A 25,840-nucleotide genomic window follows, 5' to 3' on the forward strand; every position below is an offset into this window, starting at 1 on the left:
ACAGTGCATAAGATGAATCGTGCTTGATGATGAGAGTGTGCCTAGTATTTGGCCTCCGAGGCTGGCATGTCAGCTGATGCCACTGACTGTTAATTCATCCTTGGCTTGCATCGTCTGAAACGCGGCGCCACTTGTCGAGCTTGCCGTCTCGAGTTCTTGACAAGGGGATCCCGGCACATCGTCTTGCAGTTTAGGCATCTTTGGGCATAGGCCGTCCTTCGTCTGGGGAGAATGCGGAGCTGGAGGAGAGCAGCTCGTCCAGCCACAGGATCATGCTCCCAGCAGCCCAAGCTCTAACAAGACTCCATTCCATCGAATCCAAGCTTTTGAAGCTTTTGCGCAAAGAGTGTCTTGGCCGGGCATCATGTGAACTCTCGACGTGAGCTTCGTATTTCGACGACTATGGTGGCTACATTAAGGCATGGAAAGACTGAGGATCGTGTAAGGAGAGAACTGCGATAGCCGATAGGCAGAGGCACCCGGTCGAGGGATACCAGGCATCCTTGCAGGGCTAAGAGGAGGACGGCCGAGCCTGCGTTCAGGTCCAGCAAGCCACTTTGGCGCAAAAAGACAGGGCTCAAGGCCACGGTGAGCGAGAGGATTGTGTCATGCCAAACTTGATGGTGGGATGCAGCCCGAAGCAGGCCATAGGAGTCGGTTAGTAGTGCCAGTGGTTGGTGTGATGCATGGGATGATGGATGCAGCGGATGGATGAGTTTCTGCCTCAGCAGCCGCAGCGGCAGCAGCCACCCAACTTGGACAATTCAGAACCGAACTGGGCGAATGCAGTCAACCACTGGCGGGCACTGCAAGTTGAGTCCATCCTCTTCCCTCCTCCTAGTTGATTTGTCTCAATGTCCGTGCGAATGCCAGTATTAGTGCATACTTGCCGATACCACACAGTCTCCCTTCCTATCCTCTCCTGTCCTCGTCCTTCTGCTAGTGTCATCAACGATGATGATGATGATGATGATGATGATGATGATGATGACGGCGTGGGGGTCCACAACTACATGGCAGTAAAGCTGGTGCAGCCGAGTGCAGCAGGGCAAAGCAAAGTCTTTCTCTGCGGCGGTGTACGGTGTTCTCCCTCCTTTCCCTCCGGATGAGGTCCCAGCATACTCTCGCCACAGAGACGGCCCCCAAACGCATCAAACTCTCCGTCAACGGTGGTTTAAGTCCCGACTGGGTGCTCGTTACTGCGTCCAATAAGGTTGGGTGAGCCTCATGCGGGAGGTACCGGTACTTCAAGTTGCACCCGCGACGACCGCCGCTGTCCTCTGGTCACGCCCTGTCGTGTGATGCCTGCCACTTCAAGATAGCCTCAAGCCAGCAGTCACACCCCTGCACGATGCCGCTGACCTGACCGCGCTCCACCTGCAAGTCGAACCCATGCATCGAGTGCCAAAGAGCTGAGCTCTTCCCCCTCCCACCACAAGATGCAGGTGTGCCGCAGGGATCGTATGGCGGCTTCAAAGTGGGTAAGCAGGAGACGGCTCACCGATGCTAGGTTCGTGGCAGAAAAAGCCGCTTGTCGTCCTCCAGGTATAAATCACCAGCGTTGTCCTACCTGGTCGCCCGCAATCGGACATCGAGGAGCGAGGGGTTGCACCAACTTCACTGTACCTCGAACCGTCCGTTTTTGACTTGTCTCTCAAACGGAGTTGTCAAGGCCACTTCACTCCTTGCTCCGTGGCGCACGGTTTCCACTGTTGTGAACTAACTCTCTCGAATCCATCGGCAACTAGCAAGCAGGAATTCCAACCATGTCGACCTTGAAAGAAAACATCTCCGAGAGCAGGCGGCAAAGTGTCCTCTTCGCCGACGAGAACAGGAGAAAAGCCAGTGTTGCCCAACTCACTGCTAACACCAGTGGAGAGTGAGTTTCTAATGATGGGTACCTTTACTCAGCTCTTCGCTGACTTGTTGTGAAGGGTTCGCAATCCCCTAGTGGGCATTCCACGGGAGCGACTGCTTCAAGACGTTGAGAACTATGCCAGCGAAAATCAGCTCACTGACATTCTACCACTACTTCGTAAAGGGGCATTGGTTGCGCAAAGCCCTCATGCGATCGAGCATATTCCTGACTTGGATGAATCAGAGCGCCAGCTCCTGCGCGAAGAAGTTACTCACCGCTGGAAGCATCCAAAGACCCTCTACTTCACCATTGTTTTGAACTCCATCGCGGCAGCTATCCAGGGCTGGGACCAGACTGGCTCCAATGGCGCCAACTTGTCGTTCCCTCAAGATTTTGGCATCGCAGACACTGGCGCTGCTTGCGAGGCAGCGGGCAATTGTGAAGACAACTCCTGGCTAATTGGTTTTATCAACTCGTGCCCTTACATTGCCATCGCTTTTTTGTGCGTCTCCCCTCCAACTCCCTGCGCGTGCTTTGTGCTGACCTTCACAGCGCCGGATGGATTTCTGACCCTGTGAACGATTTGGTCGGTCGTCGTGGCGCCATTTTTATCGGCGCGATCTTCTCCCTGCTCGCCCCCATCGGTTCTGCTTGCACCCAGCACTGGGGTCAGCTGGTCGCCACTCGTATTCTCCTCGGCATTGGTATGGGGTTGAAGGAAGTTACTGTGCCTGTGTTTTCGGCAGAAAACTCACCGACCAACATTCGAGGCGGACTAGTCATGTCGTGGCAAGTCTGGACCGCATTCGGCATTTTCTTGGGAACCTGTGCCAACCTGGCTGTCAAGGATACCGGCGCCATCTCCTGGAGGTTGCAGCTAGGTTCTGCCTTCATTCCAGCCATTCCGTTGGTGATTGGCATCTATTTCTGTCCTGAGGTAAGTTTTGTTCGCCTTAGAGGCTGGACCCAGAGCTAACCTCTGGCAGTCTCCTCGCTGGCTCATGAAGAAGGGAAGGCATGCCAAGGCATACAGAGCTTTGCTCCGGCTTCGAAACAGTCCTGTCCAAGCTGCGCGAGATTTGTACTACATTCATGCACAGTTGATTCAAGAGGATATCCTCGTAGAAGAATCTGCCGTTGCCACCCATGGTAACTTCTTCACCCGGTTTATCGAACTCTTTACGATTCCTCGCATCCGGCGAGCGACTCAGGCTTCCGGCATCGTCATGATTGCTCAACAAATGTGTGGCATCAACATCATCGCCTTCTACTCATCCACTGTGTTTGCCAACGCAGGGGCTAGTGTTACAGGGGCTCTCCTCGCTTCCTGGGGCTTCGGTCTTGTCAATTTCCTGTTTGCCTGGCCTGCGGTCTGGACAATCGATACCTTCGGCCGGCGAGCTCTCTTGCTCTTCACTTTTCCCAACATGTGCTGGACTTTGTTGGCGGCGGGATTCTGCTTCTGGATACCGAAAAGCAGTGACGCCCACCTTGGCATGGTGGCCTTGTTCATTTTCCTGTTTGATGCTTTTTACTCTCCCGGCGAAGGTCCTGTTCCCTTTACGTACTCTGCTGAAGTCTTCCCGCTTTCTCATCGTGAGGTCGGGATGTCTTGGGCGGTCGCAACGAACAACTTCTGGGCGTCGGTGCTCTCGCTTACTTTCCCACGGATGCTCCAAGCCCTGACGCCACAGGGCGCCTTCGGTTTCTATGCTGGTCTGAATGTTATTGCCTTCGTCATGATCTTCCTTTGGCTTCCCGAAACGAAACAGCGAACTCTTGAAGAATTGGACTACGTTTTTGCTGTGCCGACAAGAACGCACATGCGTTACCAGCTCTTCCAGGTATTGCCGTATTGGTTTAGGACCTCGGTTCTGCGCCGTAAGGGGCTGACTCCCCCGAGGCTCTACAAGTTCGATTCGGACGAGGAATATCAAGACACGCACGAGGCGCCGGAGGAGAAACTTGCATGAGGTCCCACTGCTGCGCCACAAGCTGTGCAAGGAATATCATACCTGGCCTTCAAGTTGAACCCAGTGGGCTTCACAATATGACGGCTGAGAGAAGATACCGCCAATTCTGTGCCAGCAGTGGCAGGAGTCTGTGGCTGGGTTTTCGAGACAGCGTACATTGCTCAAATAGTATTCCTTTCCCAAACTACAACCAGGGAAGCGTCAAGCATCAGGTAGTAGTGCGCTCGTCATCCACGGGCGGCACTTACAGTGTGTATCACTTGGCACAGAACCGCAAATGGATTAGATTCTGCAATTGAATCTCATCAAATTCCCCGAATGTTGCAGCCAGCCACGAGGCGTATGCTCGTATAATTTAGCCGCAATAGTGTGGAGGTGGAATAGCCCGGTATGGAGCGTTGGCCGCGGCCTCCGATCTCTCTACCATGAGCTGGTCTCGTGCACGCCGTCGATGTTGGCTCTTGTCGATCCAACAACACAAAGGTCAAGCAGCGTGGCTAGTACTCTGGTAGTTGAGGTAGCTCAGACCCTAAACCGTCTGGACCTCGGCATCACGACGCGCAGCAGCAGTGCAAAGTGAGGATTCAGCGAGGCCGGCACGGCACATGCTAGCAATTGATTGAATAATGATGTACTGTGTCCATGAACGAGTGCGCGAGGTGACGGATTGGTTGTGACGGCAGTGACAATGCTACACCAAACGCATCACCGTCGCACTTGGCCTCCACAGCATCTCGGACCTTAGTACTACTTAGAAAGAGAGCTACTCGACAACCATGTGAGTATCTTCCATTCTCGACCGCGACTCGATCTGATTTTTTTGCAGCGAGAATCATCCTGGACCGTCGCTACATATTACAGTACATACTAGTGTTAAACGAAGCAGTGCAAGCCATGGCCGCACCGCCCGAAATCACATGCACCAACCTGTCGGGCAAGTTTGTCATGGTAAGCCTGAGCTGTTGACAATAACAGTGTATTCAGCTCCAAGGACTTGCGTTGACAGACAGGACAAAACGGCAGAGCAAGACCCTCTCGGACGATGTCGACTCGATGCTTGCCCTTCAAGGGCTGAGCTGGTTTACGCGCAAGGCAGTTAAGCTTGCCACTGTTGTTGTGCGTTAAACCCACTGGCCACTCTGGCTTCACGAGATGCAGTGCTACGAGATTAACAAGCAGTACAGCTCACGATCAAAGAATACAAAAAAGACGGGCTCTACCACATCGACATCAAATCCGTGGCCTCGGGGCTCGCATCAAGCCAAGAGAACCGCACACTCAACTGGCAGCTGAACGACCACACGGACCGCATCTTCGGCAAAGTGAAAGGGAAATCACGGATGTGGAAGACGGGCGAATTCGTCATGGAAGGGCCTGCTGGCTCCGAGGAAGATGCGGCGTTCTTGAGAGGTGAGACGCTCAAGGATGGAAAGACGGCGTCCAAGTACCTCGACGACGAGCATGTTCAGAATTGGGTGCAGAATGTCGATGGCGGAGAGTGGATTGCTGAGCAGACTTGGGGGTTCGAGGAAGTCAATGGTGAGAGACGACATACGAGGCGCGTGGTGGTCTGGAAGAATGGGAAGGTTGAACGCGCGAGGCTGGTGTATGATTACAAGGGCCCGGTCGAGGCAGAGGTTGATGAAGACGAGGCTCTGGCTTATGAAGAGTGAAAGTGATGCAGCGCGTGGAATTGGTGGATGGGATCAATGGTGACAGCTCGAGCCATACCGGCGTGCAGTGGACGAGGCTACGATAGTAATGTACAGTGTCCCGACGACGCCATGAGGATGTCTTTCCGAGGAGCGTTGAAAGGCAGTCTACAGCTTTGTCTCTGCATGGACGTACAGTATGCTCCAGTGGAGGAGATGTACCTGAACAGCTACCTGCCAGTGTCGAGCAGCTGGCCTCTTGTGCAGGCTGACTGATGAAGCTGAGGCTGGATACCTGGATACCTCGTATTATCTCGGATCCGGTATGTGATTCCGCACTTGCATCTCGGGCCGGCGATAAGCGTGGAAATGCTTTTAGGCTTCCAGCAGTGCAGGTTTGGTTAGTACTATCACCTAGTACAGCTTACAAGGCCAGTTATAGAGGTGCTAGTAGTGGTGCTCGTGCTTGCGGATGGATTAATCTGGGGCGCTGACTACACAGTATCCTAGTTTAACTGGCAATTGTCTCCTCGGTCTTCTCCCCTCTGGACTGCGGAGGGCAGGCCGCCCAATGACAGACGAACGCAGGCGGCGCCCTTCGACCTCGGGGCGGCCAGACGGATCCGAGGAAGCGACTGCCGCTGAAGCCTGCGATGGAGGAGCCCGGGATAGAGAGGACCCTCCAGATGCTGACCGATTGTCTGGATTCGATAAGCTGGGTTGCTGGTGGGTGCTGCTCCTCGTCCTCCCCGCGGCAACTGGGTGGAAACTCTCCCTGAAGAGAACCCGAAAAGTAAAAGTCACGTCGTGGTCGACTCCGGAAGCGGAGGTGTGCGTCCTGTATTCGCTGCCCACCATTGGCGCTGGAGTGAACCACTACCACCAACTGAACCCTTCACCACCACCGCCCAGTGTCCTCGTCCTCCCGCGTCCGAGTCCTTATAACTCCCTCCCCCAGACTCCAAAGACTTGAAGTCCAATCCGCCAAATCCTCACCCGCCTCGCCACCTTCTCCGCGGAGTTGTTCTTCTCGTTCTTGTGCAAGTTGTTATATCTGTCCATTTTGTTTGCCTTTCTTCCTTCTCGGCCACCGTCCACATAACATCGATATGGCCACGCGGCGTTCACTGCTTCGTGCCGTTCCAGCGCTGTCCGGCCGACGTGCCCCTCAAATCGCCTCGAGCCTCAGAATGTCGCCCGCACAGCACGTAGCGAAGCGACGGCTACATGCCACTAGCCGCCATCTGCAAGCGGCCCAGGCGGCCGTGGCCGACTATCCCCGAAGCCACGAACAGATCCAAAACGTCGTCAACACCCACAACTTCATCGACAACCAGTTTGTGCCCTCGCAGGCCACGACCTGGATCGATCTCCACGACCCTGCCACCAACAACCTCGTCACCCGCGTGCCCCAGTCCACCGATGCCGAGTTGAAGGCGGCCGTCGAGTCCGCGCAGAAGGCCTTCCCCAAATGGCGAGCCACCTCCATCATGACCAGACAGCAGATCATCTTCAAATTGACCCACCTCATCCGCCAGAATATGGATCGGCTGGCGACCTCCATCACCCTGGAGCAGGGCAAGACATTCGCCGACGCCAAGGGTGATGTGCTGCGTGGGTTGCAAGTCTGCGAGACCGCATGCGGCATTACGACCCAGATCACCGGAGAGGTGATTGAAGTGGCCAAAGATATGGAAACTCGTTCATACCGCGAGCCCTTGGGCGTCGTTGCCGCCATCTGCCCCTTCAACTTCCCCGCCATGATCCCTCTCTGGAGCGTGCCCTTGGCCACCGTCACCGGCAACACTCTGATCCTCAAGCCCAGTGAGCGGGACCCCGGCGCCGCCATGATCATTGCCGAACTCTGCAAAGAGGCCGGCTTCCCCGACGGTGTCATCAACGTCGTCCACGGCGCCGCCAAGACGGTCGACTTCATCATCGACGAGCCCGCCATCAAAGCCATCTCCTTTGTTGGATCCAACCGTGCCGGTGAATACATCTACACGCGGGGCTCCGCCCAGGGCAAGCGTGTCCAGGCCAACTTGGGCGCCAAGAACCACGCCGCCGTGCTGCCCGACTGCAACAAGAACCATGCTCTCAACGCCATTGCAGGTGCCGCCTTTGGTGCCGCCGGCCAGCGGTGCATGGCTCTCAGCACTCTGGTCATGATCGGCGAGACCAAGGAGTGGCTGCCCGAGTTGGCAGAGCGCGCAAAGAACCTCCGCATGGACGGCGGGTTCGAAGAAGGTGCCGACCTGGGTCCTTTGATCAGCCCTCAGAGCAAGAAGCGTGTTGAAGACCTGATCCAGAGCGCCGAGGACGAGGGTGCCACGATTCTACTGGATGGCAGAGGAAAGACTCCCCCGAAATACCCGAATGGCAACTTTGTAAGTCAACCATAACGCCTTTTTTTTGTGGCTGAATCATCCCGCTAATCACTTTGTCTCTGTTCTAGATTGCACCCACCATCATCACCAACGTCAAGCCTCACATGAAATGCTACACTGAAGAAATCTTCGGCCCCGTCCTGGTCTGCTTGAACGTCGACACCACGGAGGAAGCCATCGATCTGATCAACTCCAACCCGTACGGCAACGGCGCCGCCATCTTCACCCGCTCCGGGCCCACGGCCTCCTTGTTCCAGAAGAACCTCGAGGCCGGCCAGATTGGCATCAACGTCCCCATCCCCGTCCCCTTGCCCATGTTCAGCTTCACCGGCAACAAAGCCTCGGTCGCCGGAACCGGCCTCGCCAACTTCTACGGCAAGGATGGTCTTCGCTTCTACACCCAGTGGAAGACCGTCACTAGTCTCTGGCGTGCCGAGGATGCTCTGGCTACCGAGAAACAAGTCGCCATGCCTACTCACTCGTGATCTCTGGATTCAGTTCAGTTGCTTCGAATGAGTTGAGTTTATTTGGCGGACCGTGGCTATTTAATGTGCAAACAATTTGATTTTGTCTCTCAGGGGCCTTTCTGGGTGGAAGCAGATCGAGCCATGCATTTCCAATATGGGTGGCTCGCCATGTTTTGGGCCAAAAGTATGATTTTTTGGATTTTGATTCGGCCTCTTGTCTGGCGGACCGCCTCGATGGGGCATTCATGAGTTCATAGGGACTAGATTGACAATGTTCAATTTCATGCAGTAGGAACACGAACATCGCCCGAAACTTGAACTGATTACATCTCTGTGGCGGTACTAGGACTATATGATCATTAAATCTCGTCAGTGGTACTAGTACTGTACGATCATGACAAAATGGAAAATGAAATGTATTGATGTTGGCTCGCTGCATAACTCATACTGAAACAAGAAAATGCTCTTCTGCGCCACGCCACGCCACTTGCCATTAACACACCAAGTGCTGACTGACTATAGCAAGCCGCAAGGGCAGTACAGAATAACCTTAGTTTCACGCGTCCCCACCGTCCACCATCAATCTCCCGTTTCATCCTCCGTCCGCGAGAGGTTCCAAAGCACTTTTTTGATGATGACGCGCTGCGACTGCAAGTGTTGGACACTGCCTACTGCCAATCAATAGCCGCCAGCAACATCCGTGGTGTAAACCGAGAATGTGACCTGCAGGTCTACTCCGCGGGGCCGCTGGAACGGGTTGTTCTTTTGTTAACTTCAGCCTTGACAGCTTCGGCGCCACTGGCAGTGACCTCCGCAGCCTTGTCCTTGGCCTCTGCGGCGGCTTCCTTGGCCTTTTGGGCACTCTTCTTGATGTCTTCCTTAGATGGAGCTGCTGAGCTGCCCGCGCCCATGAGCCCGACGAGAAGGGCGATAACAAGAGCGAGGGCTCCTCCAATCCCGCCAGCAACCTCGGGCATGAATCTGATTGCCTCAATGGGGTCTTTCTGGGCAAGAGTCACAAAGAGCTCAAGCTTCTCCTTGACGAAAGTGACGGGGTCGTCGAGGAATTTCAGGTCCGACGGTGACTTGGGCGTGTCGGGCGTCTTGGGCTTCGTTGCTGCTTCAGCAGCCTCTTCGATCGGTCGTTTGATGTCGTATGTCTCGGCCCGGAAAGCGGCAGCGTCCTCAACAGAGTGTCCGATGTAGATGTTGTCGAACGTGATGTCGGATTGCATCGTCCAGATTTCGAAACCAATCTGTCAAAGTTAGCAAATTGTACGCTTTAAACATGACGGGGGTTACACATACCGCTCCCATTGGCTCAAAGTTCGAAGGAGTCTTGTCCTCAAAGTAGTCTGGATTATGGATCTTCCGTGGTGCCCATGGTCCCTTGTACTCCGGGTTGTCGATGTAGGGCGCAGTCCACTTGCCCTTGTACAGAGGATTCCTCTTCATCGGAGGCTCCCACTTGCCGCAGCCTGAAGCTTCTTCACATTTGGGGTTGGGCACCTGGGGAGGGATCCAGTCTCCATCTTCCTCATCGTCCCAGTCCTCCGGTTTCTCGGCCTCTGGATCAGGAATGGTGGCCGGCTCATCCTCAAGCCAATCGTCAGGCTTTTCGGCATCCTCATCCACGATCTCGAAGGGCTGGTCTTCATCCCAATCATCTGGCTTCTTGGCGTCAGGGTCCGGGATGCGGGCCAGGTCAACCCAATCTTCAGGCTTCTTGTCGTTCGGGTCATCGATCTCCTTGGGCGGGTTGACTGCGGGCGAGAAATCCTCGAGCAGGCTTCCATTCTTTGCGGATTTGTTGTCGATCAACAATTCAAACGTGTTGTCCGGTTTCACGATCAGGGTGTAGAGAGTGGTGAGCTTGCTGATCTTGGCCTGTGGAGGACTCTTGAGGTGCTTCTCTTCGTACTCGCCCGTCTTAGGGTTCTTGTGCTGGAAGATGAAGTGAACCTAACGTGTGTCAGTTGTCGGCTATTCGCATCGTGCATGAGCCTAACTTACCTTGTTGGTAGATCCGCACTTATCAGGACCAAACATGATAACGTAAGGGGAGGCGTTGGAGAACTCCTCCGCGTGCAGCTCCTTGTTTTCACGCAGTAACTTCATGTAGGCACCTCCGCACTCCAGTCCGTTTTGGAGCTTGACTTCATACTGAACGACCAAGGTCTTTCCCTTGTTGTCAATGACTTCAGGGAACTTGGCAGAGATGGCATGGTGCGCCGCAGCATTCTTGACGACCAACGCCTTGTCACCAGCGATTCCAGGGAACACGGTTGGTTCTTCGACAGACCACTCGCCCACGTATGCCCAATCCTCGTCGCTCTTGGAATCCAGTTTCTTCGCATGGGAGGGCGTCCACCGCGTGTCCCAGTCATCGGTGAATTGCTCTAGGAAAGGGGCTTTCAACTTTGTAGGCTGTCGAGTCATTAGTAGTTGTACACGGAGCATTACCCAACCAGACGACTTACAGTAAAAGTCGGCCGCTCGATCACAGTGGTCGAAGGCTCGCTCTCATCCTGCGCGAATGCATTGCCGGCAAGGATGGCCGACGCATAAAGAGCCGGAGCAATAGCCGCGTTGAAGCGCATGATGGGCACGCACTGAGTATAACGACAGACAGTCTAGTGACAGCTGGCAGGAGAAAGGACAAGGCCAGTTGAAAGGATGGAGGAAAGAGAGGAATGTCCACTTGCTTTCGGGGATATATTTCCAATGTCGAAGGTCAGAGAAAGGTGTCCTTTACAGCATCTCCACAGCGATAGCGACCAAGTGCGACATTAGGCTCGGCGCTAACTTGAGTTGGTTAATGAATGGCTAGTCCGACATGTTAGTATTCTTAGTCCCGGATCAATCAAAGAGCAAGGCGGGGCTTAGCGTTCCAAGCTCGACACGTGTAACGAATGACTAAGTAATCACGTAATGTTGGAAGACACGTGCGGAATGGCGTCTTCGATTTTCCGATTTTGCTCTGCTTCAGGTTTCTGGGCGACAGATGCCGTCGCAAACAGTGTTTCCCGCTTCCTGTTCGTGATCTCTTCGCTTTTGGCTACCAACTACAGATCTGGGACGAAAGCGGCTGCCCCAGCGCTCTCAATATTGTGCCATGGCGGACTCAAACAATGACCATTTGGTCAAATCAGATGACCCGGACCATCCAGCAAACCTGATACCTAGACTGTGTAGGCAGTTCTATAGCCTTGGTAAGGGGGTAGATTGCAACGGGATGCCTTGGAACTAACTCCATGCAAGGATGGGTCACTGGAACCGGTGGTGGCACTAGTATCCGAAAAGATCAACATGTCTACATTGCCCCCTCGGGTGTGCAGAAAGAGCTTATCAAGCCGGACGACATGTTCGTCCTTTCTTACCCGACGCCAAAATATCCCCCGTCTGCACGGCAGTATATCCGGAAGCCCTATGAGCTGAAGCCGTCCGCTTGTACGCCACTCTTCCTCGCGGCTTTCGACCGAGGTGCGGGCTGCTGTATTCATACCCACTCCCAATGGTGTGTTCTTGTTACTCTTCTGGTCGAGAAGATGCATGGCAAGGACGCTTGCTTCGAGATCAGCAACATCGAGCAGATCAAGGGGATTCCAAAAGGCCCGGGAAAGGGAATGCTCGGCTTTCATGACACGTTGCGGGTGCCCATTATTGAGAATACGCCGTTCGAGGAGGATTTGACCGAGTACTTGGAGAAGGCTATGGAACAGTATCCGGATACCTATGCTGTGCTAGTCCGACGACACGGGATGTGAGTGCATTTGCTGTCTGTGTGATTCTTGAAGACTGACGAATTTTAGTTATGTTTGGGGTGATGCAGTCGCCAAAGCCAAAACCCAGTGTGAAAGCCTGGACTATATATTTCAGCTGGCGGTTGAAATGCACCGGCTTGGTCTGCCTTGGACGATATAATGATGACGTCGTTCGCGACGGGAGGACGCAAATGCTTCTGTCGGATATACTATACTGAGCCAGCTGGAGATGATGAGCCCAGTACACGTACGACTGGGTGCGGTCTCCATGAAGTACCCACGCGTTAGACTTGCCAGCCTGGAGAAGCCATTCTCTTGCTGCATATGGCGGCTGCGAGCCACGGTCGACACACCATTGTTAAATGCTCCGTATTCCGGCGTTCAACGTATAGATTCTGGTAGACTGCCTGGAGAACTACCCCCTTATCTTAATCGTCCTCTGGCGATTGGCAGCTGCATCGGGATTCATGCACGCCAAGATCAAATATAAATTCGTCGAATTGCCGGGGCCACCTGGACACCTACGCTTCATTACCACTTCATCCTCCAAATACTACTAGTAGTGCATTGGTTGCTGGTTCCTGTTTTCGCTGCGGTCGAAAAAACAATCTGAGACTCTTGTGTGATTCTGCAAGGAGAAAGCAGGTCTACCAGTTTCGTAATCAGCGTGGGATGCGAGATCTGACTCAGTGTTGTAGTCAACATGTCGGCAGCGTCACAGACATCGCCAGCACCCCAGAGTGCTGCTGTGTCGCCAGCGCTGCGAACTGCCGAAGCCAAGGATGCATTCAAGGCGGCGCTCAACTCCGTCGGCGCAAGCATTGATACTGAACTCCAGTCTCGGGCAAAAATCATGCACTCGAATGCCGAAGCACTGACGAGACAGGAGGACCAGCTGCGGAAGGACACCAAGGCGCTGGCGGCAGAGAACGACGCCATGCAGAAACTACTCGACAAAACCAGGAAGGAGGTGCAAGACTTTGGTGAAGTGGACCCTCTGTTGGCAGATCTTGACGCGGACCTGGCCCTGATCGAGCAAACCCTTGATCTGGCCGAAGAAAGCGATGCCGAAGGCATGCATGAGGATCAGCCGTCCAAGAAGCCAGAGATTCCCTCGGATAATGCACACATTCAACGAGGCACGTCACAGAATTGAAGTCATGTGTCAGGTGAATTTTGTTGTACCGTTGTGTGCTCAGGGCTCGCGGTCAGATGGATCACGCAAGAAGGCTGATGATAAGGTCGGTATGTCCTCGAAGATGGAGCTAATTTCAATGTCTTGGAAACTAAGGGCGACTTGCATCGATACTTGCTGGTGCAGTCGTGGGCTTGCCACGGATTGCATTGCTGTGAATTTGAGGTTATTTGAAAGGATAAGAGTTCTATCAGAAACTAGGCACATTGTCCATCATACCTGTCGCAAAAGAAGGAAGTCCACCCGTCCGCGCTGGTCGCTGATTGCAGTAGATTGTCACTGATGATATTTGCACGCAGGTTGTTACCTAGGTAGCTATCGTTGTCAACCCGAATGCAAGTAACGGCTAGAACGGTTACGCAAGGGTACACAACTGACTCGACCCCGAGTATATCCAAGCTCTGGATTCGCTAGACCCGTGTCTATTCATCCGTCTCGGAACTTGCAGTGCATTGCCAGTGTCATGAAAAGGACCTTCAGCCTTGCGCCCCAGACCTTGAACGCGGTGACGTAGCCTTGCCGTAGTCTTCTGCAGCCAATCGGAGTTTGCTTTTCCCTCCGCAGCCTGCGCCGACGAGACACAACACTACCTTACTGGAATGCTACGTATACTATGCTACGTACGGCACCGATATATACATCGAGAACTCGAGTCAAATGAATCGATCTACAACGGAGCTTCCTAGTACTTGCCGACGTGCAATTTCGACTCCCATCGTGTCTACCGCTCGGCCCTCCAGGGCTTAGCGACCCAGCAACAACCCATCCATGTTATCTGCCTTTACCGCGCAGCCCATCGTTGAGCTGAAACAGCGAGACAAGTCCAAGATCGAATCCATCCTCTCTCACAGCGATCAATTACTCGTGGGCCTCAACACTGGCGCCCTCCGTGTGTACCGGATCAAAAGTCCACCCTCGACTGCTCCCGATTCTGATGCCGCGGGCGACACCCCCTCACCTCCCAATGGCGCGTCGCCGCGAGGTACGAAACCCTCTGAGCTTCTCCGTGAGCACGAGAAGTTTTCGAAACACAAGATAGAACAACTCGCCGTACTTCGAGAAGCAAACCTCCTAATTTCGTTGAGCAATGGCCTCGTCTCGCTTCATGACCTCGGAACGTACGAGTTGCTGGAGCAGTTGACCAAAACCCGAGGTGCCAGTACTTTTGCGGTGGCAAGTAACATTGTAAAAGACCCTACAACTAATGTGCCTACACTGGCAAGCCAGTTGGCTGTCGCTGTCAAGCGAAGGCTCCTGGTGTGGTCATGGCATGACGGTGAGCTGGACGGTGATGCGACTGAGATCCCCTTGTCGGGTAGCATCAAATCCTTAACGTGGGCGACCGGGACCAGAATCCTTGCCGGCCTCAGCGCCAATTATGTCCTTGTCAACCTAGAAACTGGAGAAGCGAAGACAATTGTCGGCCCAGGCAGTATAGGTGGTGCACCTGGTCAAGAGACTAGCAGACTTGGTGGAACCATGAGTTACATTGGAATGGGCTCGATGATCCCTACGCCACTTGCCACGGGTTTGGGAGAGAACGAGATGCTACTGGCAAAAGACATCAACACCCATTTCATCGACCGAGACGGGGAGCCGCTCGGACGGAGGCAGATCCCATGGCGGACACCGCCTCAGGCAGTAGGGTATTCCTATCCCTACTTGCTCGCTTTGCAAGAGACCAGCAAAGGTGTCCTCGAGGTTCGGAATCCTAAGACACTCACCCTGCTCCAGTCGATCGATTTGCCCGGTGCCGTGTTATTGCAGGTTCCGAATCCCAGCATCAGCTTAGCCCATCAAGGCAAGGGATTTTTCGTCGCTAGTGAGCGGACGGTCTGGAGAATGCAGGGACTCAATTACGACGCGCAGATCGATGCTTTGGTCGATAGCGGCGCCCTCGACGAAGCGATCAGTTTGCTGGAAATGATTGAGGAGACACTCATTAACAACAAGGCTGGGCGACTGCGTGAAATAAAGATGCAGAAGGCCCAGCAGCTGTTTGATGAAAAGAAGTTCCGGGATGCGCTGGACTTGTTCGGAGAGGTTTCCGCACCCCCAGAGCGAGTTATCAAGTTATATCCCCAGATTATAGCCGGAGAGCTGGCGAAACGCGAGCAGGAGAACGCAGGACCGTCTACCGAACCCCCAAAGAACGAAGCTAATCCTAGACCGCAACACAAGAGAACCGAATCGCGAGCGAGCCGTGTCAGCGAGGCCAAGCCACCTCCTGCGGACCCAGATAGTGTCAGCGTCAAGACCACCAAGTCGAAGGATGATTCCGGACTAGGAAGCTTTTCAGAAAAAGAGCTCAAGACGGCAGTTCGCGAGCTTCAGGCGTTTCTCGCAGATGTGCGTCGCAGGTTGCAACGGTTTTTCAATCCAGATCAAACCGTACGAACTCTCGCCGAAGTTCAGGCCGGTGCCCAGTCAGAGGACATCCGGCAAGTGACTGAGTATCTGCTTGGAGTCCCTTCGCTAGACGACGTCGATCTGAGCGACAAGATTTTGTCATTGGCGAGACTTGTGGACACCACTCTGTTCCGAGCACACATGTATGCGACCCCTTCACTGGCAGGCTCCCTCTTCCGTATACAGAACTTCTGCGATCCTGATGTCGTGAGGGCCAAACTCGAAGAAACAGAGCGGTACAACGACCTCATCGAATTCCTGTACGGCAAACGACTTCACAGACAGGCACTGGAGAGACTTCAGAAATTCGGACAGGCCGACGAGACAGAAAACATTGAGACTGGACTACAAGGACCCGCGAGAACGGTGTCATACCTACAGAACCTGGGGCCGGAGTACATTGACCTAATCCTCGAATTCGCCCGCTGGCCTCTTGAGACTGACCCGGGAATGGCCATGGAGATTTTCCTGGCGGACACAGAAAACGCGGAGTCGCTGCCACGCCAAAAGGTCCTCGCCTTCCTCGAATCCATCGACAAAGCACTGGCCCAGAGGTATCTGGAACATGTCATTGACGAGTTAGACGACCTCACGCCGGAGCTTCACCAGCATCTTGTCACCTTGTATCTTGAGCGGCTTCAACATCCAGCTTGCCCGAACCGAGATGAAGTCCTCGATAAGTTGATGACTCTGTTGAGAACATCTGAGCAATACTCTCCCGCCAAAACACTCGGCTTGTTGCCTCGAGATGACCCACTTTTTTACGAGGCCAGAGCCATTGTCTTCAGCAAGATGGGCAACCACAGACAAGCCCTCGAGATATATGTCTTCAGACTGAATGATCCGGCCAAGGCGGAGGAGTATTGCAACCAGATCTATCTCGAAGAGAAAGTCAAGACCCACAGGAAAGTCTCGTTGCGACGACAGTCGACGACGGATCCAGTTGATGAAGAGCCATCAATCTACCACATCCTCCTAAACCTGTACTTGAACCCTCCCAAGGGAGAGAAAGCCCTTTGGGGCCCGGCCATCGAACTAATGACCCGTCACGGACCCAGGTTGCCCGCAAGCTCCACGTTGGAAATGATCCCCGAAGGTCTGACAGTAAGGGAGCTCGAATTCTATTTTCGGGGTCGAATTCGCAACGCAAACAGCACCATGAACGATTCAATCATCACTGCAGGGTTGAGAAAAGTAGAGGCGGTTCGGGTTCAAGCAGCTCTGATGCTTGGAGAAGGTGCTCCGACCGGCGGCAGAGGCAGAAAAGTTCGCATTGACGAGGATCGCGTCTGCGGTGTTTGCTACAAACGTCTTGGTGGCAGCGTCATCAGTGTGTTTCCTGAGTAAGTTCGCGTCCGTGTCCAGAGTTTGAAATCGTACTGACATGTCCCAGTAACTCGGTGGTACATCTTGGATGTGCCGTCGCCAAGCAGAATCAGCTTCAGGGCAAAGGCCAGGGGCTCTGATAGCGACAGACTGACGAGCACTCGGTTGTTAGGCGTTGAGATACCCGTTTCGTCGTAGAGAGCGCGCGCGAATAGAGCGTATAGTTTCCCGATCCAGGCATCCCTCAGCTTTCGTCGTCCACGCCTTCTTCACCGTAATTCTCTTCTTCAAGCTCGTCATCAGCTTTTTGCTTTGAGCCGACTGTGCGACCTGCATCGCCAGCCGCCTGCTTGTCCTGCTCCATTTTTTCCGTGAGGAATATGTTGACCTCTTCCTGCATCTTCTTGGTTGCAGCCCTCAGGTCTGCCAGATAGGTCGACTTGGCTCGTGGATCGGAGACATGCTCGTTTGCAAAGCCCGATGAAGGGATGTTGATACGGAAGGTTTTGTCGTCAGATGGAGAGTGATACACAGCACTTAGTGTGGCGGAGGAGTCTTGTCCATTGTCCGCCATGATGAGGATGCTTCGGGAGGCCGTGCCAGGTGTTGCCGCAAAGAGTCTGGGGAAACGTCAAATGTAGAGTTGTTTCTGAGAATTGAGGGTGGCCGTGGCAGACTTGATTGAGTCTTTGGCGGCGGAGGAACTGCGGCGGAATTGGTGTCACTCCAACATCATCACCATCAACATCACCTTCAAGTTTCCTACTACCCTCCCAACGAGGTCTTTCCCTACACAACTAGCCATAATCTACGGGCCGATCTCACAATTCTTTCCAGCTGGTAATATGGATGAGGCCGCTCTTGTATCCTGGTAAAAGTATGTCTGTCACCACTGCTCCTCTCTCAGAGCATACGCGCAGTTGGCCCGGAGCCTGCCAACCGACGCTCTCTTGTGTGAACGAGACCACCCACATCCTACGCTGACAAGACGTGTCTACAACCCTGAACTGCTCACTTGATCAGCCTGGTGTCTTGGACATTTCATTTCGACTGCAATGGAACCACCTCCTCCCCGCCGGACGGGTCTCCGGTCACCAGTGCCTCCCGCCTCTACCTCTGCCTCCCAGAACCCATCTCGCTCAGGCTCAAAGCAGAGCTCTCGACCAGGCTCAAGCGGAAGCGAGAGTTCGGCGTCATCCAGTCTCTCGGTGGTGAAACGATCACCATTTCTCCAGCAGCTACCGACGTTCACCTCCCATAACACTAGCAACAATGCTTCTGCGCCCTACCACACAAGGCCGTCCGCGCAATACATGCCCCGAGATGGGGCCGGGAAACAGAACCTACTTCCCCCGAGCGAACTTCAGAAGCATCGCCCTCGACAGCATTCCCAGGGCTATTTCGAACCCTCGATGCCCTCTGCCTCGCTGGCAAGCCAGTCCGCCCTTCATGACAACCCCGGGTTTCATGGACTTACACCGTCCCAGATTGCGGCGCAGGCTGCCATGCAACACCTCAATGCTGCCAACCACAACCGCAAGCGTTCCCAAACTGTTCCCTTTCCACAAGAGCAGAACCAACAGGAGTCCCGCCGGGACAGCCGAGGGTCAACGGGGTCTCATGATGGGCAGACGTCGCCTGCGGCTCCGGACCAACAATACCGCAATGGCCTGGTTGGCACCAACGCTGCGGCAACAGCTGCAAGTGTAGTCTTTCCACGCAATGTTGCCTCGACTACTCATGTGCCGTCGGTGGAAGAAGAGAAATCCAAGAAGGGTTTGAAGAGATTCAGGCCGAAACACATTGTCCTTTCTAGGGACAAAGACAAGGAGGCCAAAGAGAAACCCCCACAATCGCCGAACAGACATGCCCCCAGTGGCCTGTCCAAGGTCATGAACATGAACGCCTCGACTGCAAGCTTGGCTGATTCTCTTTCCTCTAACAATTCTTCTTTCTATCAAATGGCCAACCCGTCATCATCTACCATTGTGCCTCAACCAGAAGCGAAGGAGAAGGCACACAAACATCATGGCTTACGACAAAAGCTCAAGCTGAAGGATAAAGACGATTCATACGCGCTTCCTCTTTCTTCTGCTAACTCGAATTCGAGGCCGGTAAATATCAATAATCCACACTCACTCTACTCGTTCGCCCCTTCGTCTCCCGCCCCCTCCTCCAGCTTTTCGAAGACAGTTTCTGGCCTCGACCTCCGACATGGAGGCCGTGCACTACGTGAGAAGAAAAAGGAGGAAAAGGCTCAGGCTCTTGCAACTTTGGAACCTGTCTATAGTCGTGGCGAAAGCGATACATCTGAATTGCCCTCATTAAGCACCAGCTTTCCCAATACATCTGTGACCAATTTCAACGCACATAGCGAAGTGAAAGAGGCTGGCGCGAATTTTGGTCTCCACAACATGTCAGCGGATGACGCCTGGGCTCTACTAAACTCCAAAATCCTGGTGATTTTTGAGGGAGAGACTGTCCCGATTGCAGTAGAGGACCTGAACAAACTGGTGAGCATTCATGTCCAGCGATGTGTGCAGAAGAGAGATCCTAGCATTATCATCGGGGACCTTGAAGACCTTTTGAAGACTGGCTTCCTCAGCCTCAACCACACTTTGCGTCAGGTCAACGACGATAGGCTGGTCCCTCACCTCGTGAGCATGTGGATTCAGGTATTCGGCACGATCCTTCCCTTCATCCAAGCAGTCTTTCTCCCTTTGGACCAGGACTTCAAGGGTCGAGGCAGCATTCTGACCACCCCCAAGATGGCCGCCGAGTTCTGGGGTGCCCTGCCAAGTGCTGAATCTGGCAGCAAATTATCGTCATCGCCTGCTGCAGGAGATGGTGCAGATTTTGTTGTCCCTGCTGGAGAAGAACTCGAAGTGAGACGGATCCTGCTTATCACCTTTCGGGATGTCATTATCCTTCCACGGTTTGAGGTGTTGAAGGCGACCTTTTCTCGACTAAGTCTTGAGAGCATAAATGCGACCTTGGCACATTTTGATGCGGGCAATAGGAATCGTGGGAACAGCGGAGGCAGTGACAGACCGGGTACTGCACCAGGGGCGGAACCCATTTATGGCAGTTACAACTCTCAGAGCAGCACGCTGCTGGGGAGCGTCACCTCTGGAGGCAGGTCTCGAGCCGCCTCGAATCTTTCGGTGGTGAGCAATCCAGCGCAGGATGTTGCCTTCCAATCCTTCAGTTCCCCGCCGGCAGCGCGACCGACGGATAGGTCTTCGGCCCAGGTCACCGAGACTGTCGGCCGGATGCTTCAATGCCTGTCGGTTTTGTGCTCGGTGCAATCCGGAGACGACGCCCAAGGTAAAATGGAAGAGCTCAACCGACAGCTCAAGCTGAACTGGCTCGGTCGTGGTCGTACAGGGCGCAACAGGAAGGGGTTTGTTGGCAGTAGGGTCAGGCCCATGGGCAGCGTTGGGTCCACAATACGCGAGCTCAATCGTGACGGCAGCCCAACGCCGACGCCCACAAGACAAGGAACGGTCAGCAGACAAGGCGAGGATGCTGTATCTCGAGGAGAGTAGAACAGGAGGCCTGACGGGCCTAGCATGGGTGGTCGGCAAGATGTGGTCCACGACATTGTCATGACCATAACCGTGGCCGACAACGGGAGGGTTGGTGTTGTGAAGGGCTTTCCACCTATGCTTGCCTGAAATTGCTGAAGCATAACGTTATGACGGATTGATTTTGAACGAGTCTTGAAATATAAATTGCATCGGTTGTGTCTCCTTGTCTCCTACAATCACAGCACTCAGTTGAGAAAAACAAGGGATCCTCTGAGCGAGTTTACTACCTGCTGGACCTTTCCCCTTCCGTTCGACATGCCATTCTTCAATTCGAGCCTGGATGGCACTGCTCTACATTATGTGGACTACCGTCCGGCATCCAAGCCACCACGCTTTCGCCCAACATCCGACCCGAACAAAGACTACAGCAACAAGGATATAGTGCTTGTCTTCGTCCATGGATGGCCCATGTCTCACCAAATGTATGAACACCTTACGCTGACATTGTGCGAGACCCACGGTGTCCGATGCATTGCCTCCGATCGCCGTGGATTTGGCCAAAGCCAGTGGAATGATGTTTCACACATGGATGTCACTTACGACACTTTTGCCCAAGACACCATTGATTTGCTTCGGCACGTCCAGGTCGGCAAATTCCATTTCGTGGCCGTCAGCATAGGTTGTCCTAACCTACTACGCAGCCTAATCTAGCTCTTCTATCCATCATATCTAGGGGCTGATATGTCGTAGAAGACATCTTTGGTAGTAGCTAACAGCCCACCACCCAAGCCTACAATTGTTCATGGCCCCTGTAGTTCTAGTTTAGAAGAATATACACTCCTTACGACAACTCGGGAAGATCCTAGAACTATGGCGGCCCTATCAGAGAGATGCCGAGATTATTAATGCGGTAAACTTTGGCAATGTTTCTCTTAGGACCCAATCTTCCTTCTTTTCACTCTCGAATTGTCACTAGTGAGTGACCTCAAGGATCACAAACTCGTCTGCGCGAAGACTGCTGAAATCTTCACCCCATGTTCAGCATAGTAAGGCGCACAATCTGTATCTACTGGGACTGACCATTGGCATTCCACGACCTCATGATGAAGGCGCCCCGGTACGGTGCTTCGCGACAAAAAGCCTGCAGTCAGTGCTCTAGCGCTAAGACCAAATGTGATCGCAAAGCCGGCAGCAGGTGTACTAGGTGTACTGTACGAGGCCTCTCTTGCAGCTACCCACAGGCTGCACCTCGTGACAGCACGTCACGAAGTGAAAGCTATAATGCAGAGCAGGATGGACACATTTCGCTGGTTTCTGCCGGCAGTTTTTCATCGTCAGATATTCCCTGCTCGAACTCTCACCTCGAGAAATCTGCTATGACCGAAGTTTGCAACTCTCACATCGATTCGCCGCAGCCCAGGGGCGACAATGCTGAACCCAGCACTGCCCAAACAGTGCTTCCCGGGGACGAGTTTACAATCCAGTCAAAGACGAAGACCACGAAGCCTGCATCTACGGTGTCGGAGACGCTGAGTTTTGACAACCTGGAGCTTCGTTGCCCCATCATTGCGGACGACATATGCAACCGCTGGCTGAATTCTTATGTGCCGGTGCCGGGACAGCAGATCAAACAATACCCGGCTGCTGTCACAGCCTATATCTACAAGATCCTCAGATCCTATGCCACGGCTGCTGTACGTGGCCGTGGAGTGCCACCCTTCATTCATCACTCACAAATCATGACATCGTTGGTGAACCCACCACTCGCCACCTGTCTGACCTTGGTCCGCATGTGTGAAAAGCTATTACCTGGCAGTGAGAGTGTGGCCGCAGACGTGCTGCGAAGAGAGATGACGAGCATCTACCAGCAGCGCGCAGCATATGACAATATGACTCTCCTTGCGGCATATCAATCATATCTGATCTACTCCATGATTTTCCTCTTCATACTCCGACAGAATACAAATTCGTTCCTTCGACAGGCGCTTATTGAGCTTCAAGATCTAGCAGGCCTGAGCAGTCAGCATGGAATAGTCTGTATCGCGGAGCAGGAACGTGCCCGTCCAAGGTGGGAAGCCTGGATCGTTGCTGAAGCGAAGCGTCGGACGCTGTTTACAATGTATCTATTCGATAGCTTGCTTTGCGCTCAGGACAATCTTCCGACTTTCCTCGGCACCGAGCTTCGCGGTCTTCCTGCTCCGGCAAACAAGCGCTTATGGAGGGCACAAACACGATCCGAGTGGGAAACTGCATACAATGTTCACCTGGCGGACTGGGTGCGTGGTGGTTTCAATATTGACGAGCTCTGGCCGAATCCTGCACCCCTCGACAATACTGCCCTTCTTGAGAAAAGCGATCGAGTGGGACAGTGGCTTGAGAATATTGACGAGTTTGGAACAATGCTCTATGCAGTTACGAGCTGTACGCATGGCGGCTGATGCCCTATATTTGCATATCCCGATAACTTAGCTGAACAAACTTTGCACTAAAAGCCCATCATTCAAGACACGACAGTGCATCAGCAATGGTGGTAGAAGACCGACTAACTCCGTCCCAGCGCCTCTAAAGCCTCTTCAACCGAAATGGATCTCAAATTCATCTTGGGGAGAAGAGCATCCAACATGACTTTTGAGAAATCTAGATGATGAGACAGCGGTAGCTCCAACACATTATCCGAAATGACATAAATTTGATAGTCTAGATCGAACAGACGATAAATTGTGCTCATCACGGCGCCAGATAGCGTTAATCCGGACTGTGATCACTTGTCAGCGTAGCTTGGAGTGGAGGGAAGGCCAAGTCAACGTACAATGATGACTGTGTCGATGTTTTGCGCTTTCAAGATGTGCTCTAGATTGTTACCAGAGCCCGCATGCCATCTAATCTTCTGGAGGACAATGTCTTTCGCATCTAGTACGAAATTAGAGGCTATTTGTACTTCTGGAGACCCGGCATCAAACGATCCGAAGCCTTCGAGCAGCTTGGTGAAGGGCGCCCCTGTTGCCAGCTCTGGTCGTCCTGGGGCGAAGTAAAGAGTCGTGAAGATAGTCAAGGGTCGCGCGTTCTTCATATGAACAGCATTATTCCAGCGTGAACAGTTGGTGATGAATGCCTGTCCCTCTGTCGTATCCTTGATGGCGTCGATCAGAATAGTCATGAAATCCAAATTAAGCACCGCATAGCGCTGGCCAAAAGTGAGGGACCCTTGGGTGGTGCTCTGTGCTGTGACCATGGCTGGGAGTTCGAAGATGCTGAAGCATGATAGAGAGAGTTGTCAAACTTCTTTGCGGCGTAAATAGACAACTGCTTTATTAGCCCCTGGCCAGGATGGATTCGACATCCTCAACTCCGCCGCGATTTTGCTCAACTCCGAGATATGGATCCTCAACTCCGAAAAGGCCCCACTCCCGCGGCTGTACCTGGGTATATAGGGCATCCTCTTTGAGAATTGTGTCTCTTTGTACTCATTCAGACACCTCGCCCGCCATCAATTCCACAGAATATCGCCGCAGGAAGGCGCAATGTTAGCCAAAGACCTGCCTCAAGAAGCTTTGAAGCCTGGTTCTGACCCACTACCACCAGGACCACGAGTAAATGCAGAAGCCCTTTACAGCATCTTTGACAAGCGACAGAAAGCTTTTATCGTGGCAATTGTGTCGACCGCGGCGACTTGTGAGTGGAAAACTGGCAGACAACGTTTCCATGTTGGCTGATGTACGAATAGTCTCTGGCTTTGCATCAAACATATACTTTCCTGCACTTCCCTTGATTGCAAAGGATCTTGATGTCTCTGTCGAACTGGTGAACCTCACGGTAACATCGTACCTCATTTTCCAAGGACTGGCCCCCAGTCTTTGGGGCCCTATCTCCGATGTCCGAGGACGCCGAGTCGCATACTGCTGCACCTTTCTCGTCTTTTTCGGCGCATGTGTCGGCCTCGCCGAAACCAAGAATTACGCAACCCTGATTGTGTTGAGGTGTTTACAAAGTACCGGAAGCGCAAGCACGATCGCGATCGGATCTGGTGTGATTGGGGACATCACCACTCGTGCTGAGCGCGGAGGCTTCATGGGAATATTCCAGGCCGGGCTGCTCGTGCCTGTTGCCGTTGGTCCAGTGATTGGCGGCGCTATTGCTGGCTCATTGGGATGGAAGGCGATCTTCTGGTTCCTGGCCATCTATAGTGGTGTCTTTTTGCTCCTGTTAACAGTGCTCCTCCCAGAAACACTCCGGTCCATTGTTGCGAACGGAAGCCAGACGCCTTCGCAGCTGCTGGGGAAATATCCCCTAACAACATACCAAAGGCTTACCAAAGTGGCGTGGGATTCCCAAGCAGATCCCCCGGCGCTTGCACCAAGAAAACACATTGATCTTACGGGGCCATTTCGCATCCTGGTCAGCAAACATGCTGCCCCTATCATCATCTTCTTGGCCATCTACTATGCCGTCTGGCAAATGAGCATCACTGCTCTGTCGACTCTGTTCAAGGAACGCTATGGTCTCAGCGAAACACAAATCGGTCTAACATTTATTGCGAATGGGGTGGGCTCGATGATCGGTACGTTAGTGAGTGGCAAGATTCTCGACGTCGATTACCGCCGGGTTAAAGCGAAGCATGAGGCTCAGTCCACAGAATCGGCCGTCGACATGGGAAGTACATTAAATCGTTCCATAACCGACGCTGAAGATAGCTTCCCACTCGAAAAGGCGCGTCTTCGACTGGTCCCTATCTTTGCCAGCGCCCAATGCCTGTCGATCATCCTCTTCGGCTGGACCATTCAATATCCATCTCGCGTCCCTATCGCAATCCCCATCATATCCACCTTCATCACCGGATGGACTGTTGTCTCGACGCAGTCGGTCATTATGACCTACCTAGTGGATGCCTTCCCGGATCGAAGTGCGGCAGCGAGCGCAAGCTTGAATCTTGCCAGATGCTTGTTCGCGGCTGGTGGTACAAGTTTTGTGATGCCCATGGTGAACGGCACCGGAGTCGGCTGGGCATTTACAATCTGCGCTCTCGTTCAGGCAGCCGCGTTGTCCATCGTAGCCCTTCAGTGGAAACGTGGCGGCGCGTGGAGGAGGGAAGCGGCAAGAAGGAGAAGAGAGGCGCAGCGGTAAGCTCGATCCCGGGATGGACACTTGGATCTTTGAAGACAAAAAGCTCTACTTTATGCTATGAGATCATGCGCGGCTGTACAGAAGCTTTTGAATCTATTTCGAAAGAAGGGAACCTTTTATGTCCAAGAGTATTTACTCTGAACCCGCTTTGACAGGCC

The 25,840-nt window shown here is 53.4% G+C and overlaps 13 protein-coding genes across 14 annotated transcripts; 8 read left to right on the plus strand and 5 right to left on the minus strand.

Moving 5' to 3' along the window:
• Nucleotides 1-1,766: 1,766 nt before the first annotated feature.
• On the plus strand, nt 1,767-3,831 carry HMPREF1120_02938 (MFS transporter, SP family, galactose:H+ symporter; the record flags this gene model as incomplete). Its single annotated transcript, XM_009156986.1, has 4 exons — nt 1,767-1,879; nt 1,935-2,360; nt 2,411-2,795; nt 2,845-3,831. 4 exons carry the CDS (start codon nt 1,767-1,769, stop codon nt 3,829-3,831), a joined length of 1,911 nt encoding a protein of 636 aa, XP_009155234.1.
• An 894-nt stretch (nt 3,832-4,725) lies between these two features.
• Nucleotides 4,726-5,504, plus strand: HMPREF1120_02939 (uncharacterized protein; the record flags this gene model as incomplete). The annotated part of the gene is made up of 3 exons (XM_009156987.1): nt 4,726-4,779; nt 4,855-4,947; nt 5,016-5,504. The coding sequence occupies 3 exons, from the start codon at nt 4,726-4,728 to the stop codon at nt 5,502-5,504; spliced, it is 636 nt and encodes a 211-aa protein (XP_009155235.1).
• Nucleotides 5,505-5,896: 392 nt separating this feature from the next.
• HMPREF1120_02940 (uncharacterized protein) lies at nt 5,897-7,323 on the minus strand. The gene has a single exon (XM_009156988.1). The coding sequence runs from the start codon at nt 7,243-7,245 to the stop codon at nt 6,757-6,759; it is 489 nt and encodes a 162-aa protein (XP_009155236.1). The 5' UTR covers nt 7,246-7,323; the 3' UTR covers nt 5,897-6,756.
• A 6-nt stretch (nt 7,324-7,329) lies between these two features.
• HMPREF1120_02941 (methylmalonate-semialdehyde dehydrogenase (acylating)) lies at nt 7,330-8,355 on the plus strand (the record flags this gene model as incomplete). The annotated part of the gene is made up of 2 exons (XM_009156989.1): nt 7,330-7,870; nt 7,939-8,355. Coding segments are annotated over 2 exons (958 nt in total), but the record flags the coding sequence as incomplete, so codon positions are not given.
• A 380-nt stretch (nt 8,356-8,735) lies between these two features.
• Nucleotides 8,736-11,070, minus strand: HMPREF1120_02942 (calnexin). The gene is made up of 4 exons (XM_009156990.1): nt 10,818-11,070; nt 10,351-10,764; nt 9,646-10,299; nt 8,736-9,593 (listed from the first exon to the last, which is right to left on the minus strand). Exons 1-4 carry the CDS (start codon nt 10,935-10,937, stop codon nt 9,069-9,071), a joined length of 1,713 nt encoding a protein of 570 aa, XP_009155238.1. The 5' UTR covers nt 10,938-11,070; the 3' UTR covers nt 8,736-9,068.
• Nucleotides 11,071-11,452: 382 nt separating this feature from the next.
• On the plus strand, nt 11,453-12,261 carry HMPREF1120_02943 (methylthioribulose-1-phosphate dehydratase; the record flags this gene model as incomplete). The annotated part of the gene is made up of 3 exons (XM_009156991.1): nt 11,453-11,549; nt 11,599-12,100; nt 12,150-12,261. The coding sequence occupies 3 exons, from the start codon at nt 11,453-11,455 to the stop codon at nt 12,259-12,261; spliced, it is 711 nt and encodes a 236-aa protein (XP_009155239.1).
• On the minus strand, nt 11,544-13,748 carry HMPREF1120_02944. 2 transcript variants are annotated; one of them, XM_009156993.1, is made up of 2 exons: nt 12,383-13,748; nt 11,544-12,324 (listed from the first exon to the last, which is right to left on the minus strand). In XM_009156993.1, the coding sequence occupies exon 1, from the start codon at nt 13,176-13,178 to the stop codon at nt 12,633-12,635; it is 546 nt and encodes a 181-aa protein (XP_009155241.1). In that variant the 5' UTR covers nt 13,179-13,748; the 3' UTR covers nt 11,544-12,324; nt 12,383-12,632. The 2 variants fall into 2 exon arrangements, with proteins under 2 accessions (XP_009155241.1, XP_009155240.1); XM_009156992.1 differs by having other exon boundaries at nt 11,544-13,748.
• A 316-nt stretch (nt 13,749-14,064) lies between these two features.
• Nucleotides 14,065-17,052, plus strand: HMPREF1120_02945 (fructose-2,6-bisphosphatase; the record flags this gene model as incomplete). Its single annotated transcript, XM_009156994.1, has 1 exon — nt 14,065-17,052. One exon carries the CDS (start codon nt 14,065-14,067, stop codon nt 17,050-17,052), a length of 2,988 nt encoding a protein of 995 aa, XP_009155242.1.
• HMPREF1120_02946 (uncharacterized protein) lies at nt 14,721-17,762 on the minus strand. Its single transcript, XM_009156995.1, has one exon. It carries the CDS (start codon nt 17,603-17,605, stop codon nt 17,276-17,278), a length of 330 nt encoding a protein of 109 aa, XP_009155243.1. The 5' UTR covers nt 17,606-17,762; the 3' UTR covers nt 14,721-17,275.
• A 324-nt stretch (nt 17,763-18,086) lies between these two features.
• Nucleotides 18,087-20,579, plus strand: HMPREF1120_02947 (uncharacterized protein; the record flags this gene model as incomplete). The annotated part of the gene is made up of 1 exon (XM_009156996.1): nt 18,087-20,579. One exon carries the CDS (start codon nt 18,087-18,089, stop codon nt 20,577-20,579), a length of 2,493 nt encoding a protein of 830 aa, XP_009155244.1.
• A 1,358-nt stretch (nt 20,580-21,937) lies between these two features.
• On the plus strand, nt 21,938-22,999 carry HMPREF1120_02948 (uncharacterized protein; the record flags this gene model as incomplete). The annotated part of the gene is made up of 1 exon (XM_009156997.1): nt 21,938-22,999. One exon carries the CDS (start codon nt 21,938-21,940, stop codon nt 22,997-22,999), a length of 1,062 nt encoding a protein of 353 aa, XP_009155245.1.
• Nucleotides 22,942-24,016, minus strand: HMPREF1120_02949 (uncharacterized protein). Its single transcript, XM_009156998.1, has 2 exons — nt 23,371-24,016; nt 22,942-23,316 (listed from the first exon to the last, which is right to left on the minus strand). Exons 1-2 carry the CDS (start codon nt 23,791-23,793, stop codon nt 23,104-23,106), a joined length of 636 nt encoding a protein of 211 aa, XP_009155246.1. The 5' UTR covers nt 23,794-24,016; the 3' UTR covers nt 22,942-23,103.
• Nucleotides 24,017-24,155: 139 nt separating this feature from the next.
• Nucleotides 24,156-25,682, plus strand: HMPREF1120_02950 (citrate synthase; the record flags this gene model as incomplete). Its single annotated transcript, XM_009156999.1, has 1 exon — nt 24,156-25,682. One exon carries the CDS (start codon nt 24,156-24,158, stop codon nt 25,680-25,682), a length of 1,527 nt encoding a protein of 508 aa, XP_009155247.1.
• Nucleotides 25,683-25,840: the final 158 nt, after the last annotated feature.

The sequence above is a fragment of the Exophiala dermatitidis genome, assembly GCF_000230625.1.
Source record: "Exophiala dermatitidis NIH/UT8656 unplaced genomic scaffold supercont1.2, whole genome shotgun sequence".
Lineage (NCBI taxonomy): Eukaryota > Fungi > Ascomycota > Eurotiomycetes > Chaetothyriales > Herpotrichiellaceae > Exophiala > Exophiala dermatitidis.

Excerpts from the sequence above, each read along its gene's own strand:
- HMPREF1120_02940 (XM_009156988.1), bottom strand. The coding sequence starts at position 7,245 with ATGGCGGGGAAGTTGAAGGGGCAGATGGCGGCAACGACGCCCAAGGGC.
- HMPREF1120_02949 (XM_009156998.1), bottom strand. The coding sequence starts at position 23,793 with ATGGTCACAGCACAGAGCACCACCCAAGGGTCCCTCACTTTTGGCCAG. Across the intron at positions 23,317-23,370 it reads ACATCGACACAGTCATCATT|TCCGGATTAACGCTATCTGG; the intron begins GTACGTTGACTT and ends AAGTGATCACAG.
- HMPREF1120_02946 (XM_009156995.1), bottom strand. The coding sequence starts at position 17,605 with ATGGCGGACAATGGACAAGACTCCTCCGCCACACTAAGTGCTGTGTAT.
- HMPREF1120_02942 (XM_009156990.1), bottom strand. The coding sequence starts at position 10,937 with ATGCGCTTCAACGCGGCTATTGCTCCGGCTCTTTATGCGTCGGCCATC. Across the intron at positions 10,300-10,350 it reads AGTGCGGATCTACCAACAAG|GTTCACTTCATCTTCCAGCA; the intron begins GTAAGTTAGGCT and ends GACACACGTTAG. Across the intron at positions 9,594-9,645 it reads ACTTTGAGCCAATGGGAGCG|ATTGGTTTCGAAATCTGGAC; the intron begins GTATGTGTAACC and ends TAACTTTGACAG.
- HMPREF1120_02944 (XM_009156993.1), bottom strand. The coding sequence starts at position 13,178 with ATGCCTTCGGCATCGCTTTCTTCGGCCAGATCAAGGGTTTGCTCGATC.